The sequence below is a fragment of the Triplophysa dalaica genome, chromosome 17 (assembly GCF_015846415.1).
Source record: "Triplophysa dalaica isolate WHDGS20190420 chromosome 17, ASM1584641v1, whole genome shotgun sequence".
Lineage (NCBI taxonomy): Eukaryota > Metazoa > Chordata > Actinopteri > Cypriniformes > Nemacheilidae > Triplophysa > Triplophysa dalaica.
The window spans coordinates 21,488,075-21,494,370 of record NC_079558.1 but is presented as its reverse complement, the minus strand read 5'-3'; the positions used below and the strand labels follow the sequence as shown (position 1 = coordinate 21,494,370).

General features: G+C 36.0%; 1 protein-coding gene across 6 annotated transcripts; it reads left to right on the top strand.

The window, feature by feature from the left end:
- Positions 1–5,029, top strand: LOC130438801 (legumain-like). 6 transcript variants are annotated; one of them, XM_056770988.1, is made up of 14 exons: positions 1–137; positions 568–618; positions 796–869; positions 1,084–1,165; positions 1,245–1,330; positions 1,766–1,841; positions 2,124–2,186; positions 2,500–2,566; positions 2,684–2,802; positions 2,884–2,973; positions 3,114–3,317; positions 3,617–3,784; positions 3,897–3,964; positions 4,083–5,029. In XM_056770988.1, the coding sequence occupies exons 1-14, from the start codon at positions 42–44 to the stop codon at positions 4,114–4,116; spliced, it is 1,278 nt and encodes a 425-aa protein (XP_056626966.1). In that variant the 5' UTR covers positions 1–41; the 3' UTR covers positions 4,117–5,029. The 6 variants fall into 6 exon arrangements, with proteins under 6 accessions (XP_056626966.1, XP_056626965.1, XP_056626968.1 ...); XM_056770987.1 differs by having other exon boundaries at positions 772–869; XM_056770990.1 differs by having other exon boundaries at positions 21–137; positions 530–618.
- Positions 5,030–6,296: the final 1,267 nt, after the last annotated feature.

Here is a 6,296-nt window from a genome sequence, read left to right as displayed (position 1 = left end):
ATTTAAGATAGTAGCCTATATAAACCCTTACATCGTAAAGAATGGAGCAAGGTGATGAAGAGACGCTTGTGTCTATTCTATACAGTTCTTGTGAGCGGGAGATCTCTCTGCCTAAACGAGAATTCCCAACATCACCGGTAAATTAACATTTTCTCTTTACCTTCCTCTTGGTAGAGGGTTTTATCTAGTTTGCATTTCATTGTCAAATGAAAGGGTTTCCATACCTCATGCGAACGTAATGCTCGAGACTATTCATTGAAAGTTTACGATAAGGGGAACAGATTTACCATCCTAACATTTTGTTGTATTTGGTAGTGGCTCTATTATAACAAGTGTTATAAGTTTGAGATTAAATGCCACAAGTTGCATTTTGTAGTTAATGTTTTTATTGAATTTAAATTTTAACTGAATTTATTTTTCAGAAGCCGAGCACATAAAGATGAATAATTATTCATATTAATGAAACACATTTCTGGTTGTTTTTCCTAAAAAAAACGTTTTCTTGCAAATTGTTTTCTAACTGAATAAGACTTTGCTCTTGAAATGGGCTCATCAAATGGAAAACAGTGGGTGATGCTTGTTGCTGGTTCAAATGGATGGGACAATTACAGACACCAGGTATGTGTCCTAAAGTGACATTGTTTATTATTCTGATGAGTATGTGCCTTCTTTGTGAATCAAGCCCTTGATCTTGGCGTTCATGGCACATCCGTGCTGCTGCCTGATGCTACAGTTTGTAAAGAAATCTCTTATGTAACACCTCCATTTAAGGCCGACGTGTGTCACGCCTATCAGATAGCACATCAGAATGGAATTCCAGACGATCAGATTGTGGTGATGATGTATGATGACATCGCCTATAATAACAAGTAAGAGTTTCCATGCACATGAAATGCACATGTTATATTTTTTCTAAGACATTTTAATAAAAGGGACTTAAATCTCCTAATTTAACTGAGGTGTGGTCCTAGCTTACATAAAGGCCTGTCTGTGAAACTGGGCCCCAGTGTATTAGCAACACACATGATATAAATGTGTTAGGCCTGAAAAATGACACACATAACGCTTAATCTGCCTCCACAGCAACCCTTATCCTGGAAAGATTATCAATAAACCAAATGGACCGGACGTGTATGCCGGGGTTCCAAAAGACTACATCGGTGAGGTACAGTGATGTTATTTTTGTCAAACGCAAAACACACATTTTTATCCAGTATCTCGGCTATATTCTAACTGTTCTACAGGACGTAACAGCTGAAAACTTTCTGGCTGCACTCAAAGGAGACCAAAGTGCTGTGAAAAAGAGTGGGCCGAAAAAAGTCATTGCAAGGTTCGTTTGATTGTAATTCAAGTTTCATTGCAAGTCCCAATGAAATAAAAAGAACAATGCCTATTTTTCATGAAATATTGCAGCATTTATTGTAAATAGTTGATCCATGTGGGTTATTCTCTTTTTAAAAATCGTGTTTCCCCATGTGTTTCAGTTAAAATCTGAAAATGTACTTCCGTCCTGTAATGACTTTCCATCTTAGATGACATATTAGACGGCTTGGGCGGAGCATCTGTTAACTCCTCCCCTTCAGCTGTGGGTCTGCTGCCAGTTCCATTACGAAACGCAACTGCTGTTTTCATATATCCAACTTTCCGTTCGTTCACTGGGACTTTAATAGACGGAATAATGAAAAACATGATATTGTTTACTTTGTTTAGTTTTTAATGATGAAAAAATGTCTGTAAATAAATGTAATCTTTTGGTGTCACACAGTGAAGGAAATGACACAATATTCGTCTATCTGTCAGATCACGGATCTACAGGCCTATTTAGTTTTCCCAAAAGCACTGTAAGTTTCTTTCTACGGTTAAAAGTATATTGGCTTTATGTATGTATAGCCACAAAATAATGTGTGGTGCCAAAGTTCACTATAAGCATTTAAAATCAAGAACTGGAATCATTCATGTAGCTACGTATATGTCAGTAACTTCATTATTGGACAGTATTTTTTGTTATCAGCTTGGAAATGTAGAAAAAAGTCTAAAGTATAAATAGACTCATATTGAAATAAAACATTGAGCATTATTTGACTGCTTATATCCTGACGATGTAATTCACTTATTTCCTGCAGCTTTATGCCTATGACCTTATCGATACAATTGTGCTAATGACAACAAAGAAGCATTTCTCAAAGGTAAAGTTCATATTCACCAGTTAAAAGTAGTCCATATATGGGTAAGAAAAGGTCCACATCAGAGGTGGAAATAGTACTCAGGTTCCATACCTATAATCCCGCTGTGGGGAGATTTTGAATGTTGTTTATATGTCTTTGTGGTGTTATATTAATATGTTTTCAGACAAACCATGTTCAAATTCATTATTTAAAACAATTACTGAGTATTTTCTCCACCAAAGGTTTTTTGAATATTTTTATTCTTCCAAATTAACCTTTAAGGTTTTATAACACCTCCAAACACCTCTCCAACTCTTCTTTTTATGTGGTGCAGATGGTGATATATATGGAATCCTGTCATTCTGGATCGATGTTCACCGATCTCTCAGGTGACTTTCATGGTAAGAAGGGGTTTTGTAATAAACTGTAATGAAATTAGTTGGGAATAATGCCCAACTATAGAGTCAAGTAGCAGTTTTGTTCCGAGCACATGTGAAGTATATAACTTGTATCTCCAGTGTACGCTGTGACTGCAGCGAGAGCAGATGAGAATAGTTACGCCTGTTATGAGGATACTGTGAGGAAGACCTATCTCGCTGATGAATTCTCAGCTCGTTGGATGGACTTCATTGAAACGGTTTGTCTTAGTAAAGAATTATAAAAAAATATGTTAACAAATAAGACTATACTGGAAATAAAAGCATTGTTTATTTTTCAGAATGACTCTAAAAATAAAACATTCCGTGATCAGTTTAGTTATCTTCAGGAAACGATGAAGGGATCTCACTCCTGCCGTTTTGGGGACATGGTAAAAACATTTTACACTATTAAATGAAACATATATTCACTTTCTTGTTATTGTAAGCAATACAATGTATATAGGATGACCATCAGATTTGAATAGGAATTCATTGGTATTGATATGTTTTTAATCTGTCTTGTTTTAAGGCAATTGGTGATTGTCCAATCAGCGTGATGTTGAATAACACTCCTAAAACAGCTCATAAAAAGACCAATGCTGAGGGGCTCAATTTAACTCATCTGACCCCTAGCCACGAAGTGCCATTCAAAATCTTGGAGCTCCGAATTAAAACGGAATCTGATGAAGTCAAGATACAAGATCTTATGGGAAAATATGAAGCTCTTCATCAGGTTTGACGCCATTTTAATACAGTACATCATTTATTTAACGATCAAGTGTTACTGGATGACAAAAATCCCCCACACCCAAGTTCATTTTTTTATTTTATTTTTATGTAGGAACACATCTAGCAACAAATTATGAATGGCTTGTTGAACTGAACATTGCTGTTCATGCCAAGATCGTGTTTGAACATACGATTATACAAGCATCTTTAAAATCCCCTCAAATAATTTGAAGTAAAATGTTTATTTTGAACGTGTCATCTGGTTGAAATGTCTAGATGTTAATAAATAAATCATTGTTACAGACTAGAGCTAAAATCGAGAGAACAGTTCAAGGTATCAGACAGCATTGCTGTCCTGGCGCTGTAGTTGAGGATGGTCGGGGTGAAAACTTTTCTCGGATGGATTTACATGCGTTCAAAAGTGTCGCTGAGCATTTCAGGACAACCTGTTTCGACTGGCACAAGGAAGAGGTGAACAACACAATTAATATACATTCAAATTCCATTATGATGACAAACAAACTGTCTGTCCCTCTCAATTATTGTGTATAAAAATCTATTTACTCTCTCTTTTTACACACAGTTTCAGATCACCTTAGCGTACATGGATGTCTTTGCTCGTCTCTGTGTACATGGAGTTAAAGCGGAGAGGTCAGTTCATCCCTACTAAACACCATTCAAAAATATGTTATATTTAAATAGTCTGCCTAAACTTATCTTTTATCTTTATGTTTTTTTTAATGGCTAAATATGTTTCTTTGTGTTACAGAATCATAGAGGTCATAACATCCATCTCAGGTTAAAGCCCTGGTGTGTTCTCACTGTGTCAACAGCATCCTTAAGAGCTAATGAAACTACTCCTGTCCTTAAATTTGAGTTCATTAATATTCTTGTTCTGGGACAACTTATTTACATTATGTGATGTTTTTTTCTTCATGTTGTGTATCTACAAAGTCCAATGGAATGCACTAACTTTGAACTTCCAGCTCAAAATCTCAAAACTACTCAGAATACAGAATTCTTAATTCCTGGTGCAGTACTTTTGTTTCACTTGTGGATTTCAGAAGTGTTCATCTACAAAACTCTAGAAGAAAACATTAAAGCTTATTAATTAATAATGTTTTCAAAGCGATACTGTCTACAGTCTTAAAAATAAAGGTGCCTTAAATGTTCCTCACAGCGATGCGATAGAAGAACCACAAGGGAACCATTTAGTCAAAAGTTCTTTAAAGAGCCATCTCTTTCTTACCTTTTTATAATCTGAAGAACAATTTTTGTTCCACAAAGAACCTCAGAAAGTTCTTCGGATGTTAACGATTCTTTTATGGAACCATATAGACCAAAAGGTTCTTCTACACTCTCAAAATGAAGGTGCCTTAAATGTATCTCAAAGCGATGCGATAGACGAACCATTTTCAGTTCTTTGTAATCTGAAGAACCCCGTTTCGCCTCAAAGAAGCGTTTGTCAAACTATCATACAGGTTGATATGTAAATGTATTTTACAGCTTTGAAAACCATATATCGCAGTATGTTCTAGTTTTCTGAAAAGACTAAAGATTTGTTTTATTTTCAATGTTTAATTTGTTTCCCTAAATAAACCACACGGCAGCCTTTAATATCTCTTTAAAAAGAACTCTGCAACTTTTTTAAACTTGAGTTCAAGGTAGTTGAGTGTCAAAAAAAAATAAAGATTATTATGTTTGTCTGTCTTGTTAGTTCAGTTGTTTCATTTCTATAGGTTTTTGTCTTAATTCCATGGATACGATGAGCTAGTCAGCGTGTTCTAGGTTGCTTTAGGTGCATAACATGTGCGACAGTAAAACAATACCTTGACATAAAGGAAATTTACTTTGAATACTTAAGTAAAAAAGTACATGCCTTTAAATCTGTCTTTACAACGTTCACTTGTAGTTAAGTAATCAGTATCAGTAATATTTTTACTTTCACTCAAGTAATGAAGTTGTCGATAAATTTTTCAACCTCCTACACTAAAAGTGTACACCATAGCTCTGCTTTTAGGAGGTACTGCTGTATCGGTTGAGGTAAGAACTGCGATTTGTTAATATCAGTGTCATGAATCTCTCTATGAGACAAGGCTTGAGAACCCAAGTGCAGGCAGACACAGACGGTATTGGTGTAACAGATATTTATTTAAACAAAGAAACACAAAACAAAGACCCACGATGGGGTAAAACAAGACAGGGAAATATATACTTAACAATTAACACTGACTAACTAAGACTACAAAACAAACACTTGAAACAAAACACTAACACTGACTGAACTAGACTTACTATAAAGAACAGGAACAACGACCAATGGGAACAGCAAACAAGAACATCCAGCGAACAGCAAACAACATGTAACAACAAGTAATGCACGAGCAACGAGACAAAGAAACATGAGGACTCTTTATAGGGGAAACAACAGAGGATCGAAACGAGCAACAGGTGCTGGGGATTAGCACTCAGGGAAAGCTGAGGAGGGACGAGATGTAGGGAACAATGACAAGACACGAGAAAGATCACTCAATCTCACACAAAACCATAGGTTATGCCATGACTCCACTCAAACAACAAGAATAAACATGACATGATAGTGGAATCATGACAATCAGTCCTAAACATGATTTTCAAAGCGATGCCATCAAATACAGCTGACAACAGAAGGATCATCTAACAATCCCTACAGGCACTAATAATATTTATATGAGATCACATTAATAGTGCAATTGATTATATTCACACTATTTTTCAAACTAATTTAGATCTAGCTCTTGTGATGGCAAGTGGAAAACAGCGGGTAATGCTTGTAGCTGTTTTTCAAGAGATGGGACAAGGATTTTTGGACTTATTTTTGTATATTCCTTCTGTTTTTGCTTTTCTCCACCCGACTGTTTCCCGCTCTTCTGGTCTACCCTAGAGAGTTCCTGCCGTTGCCTTTTGAGTTCTACCAGTTCTACACCCGCCTGAACCGGCTGAG

Excerpts from the sequence above, each read along its gene's own strand:
- LOC130438801 (XM_056770987.1), top strand. The coding sequence starts at position 42 with ATGGAGCAAGGTGATGAAGAGACGCTTGTGTCTATTCTATACAGTTCT. Across the intron at positions 138-567 it reads GAGAATTCCCAACATCACCG|TGGGTGATGCTTGTTGCTGG; the intron begins GTAAATTAACAT and ends AATGGAAAACAG. Across the intron at positions 3,318-3,616 it reads AATATGAAGCTCTTCATCAG|ACTAGAGCTAAAATCGAGAG; the intron begins GTTTGACGCCAT and ends TCATTGTTACAG.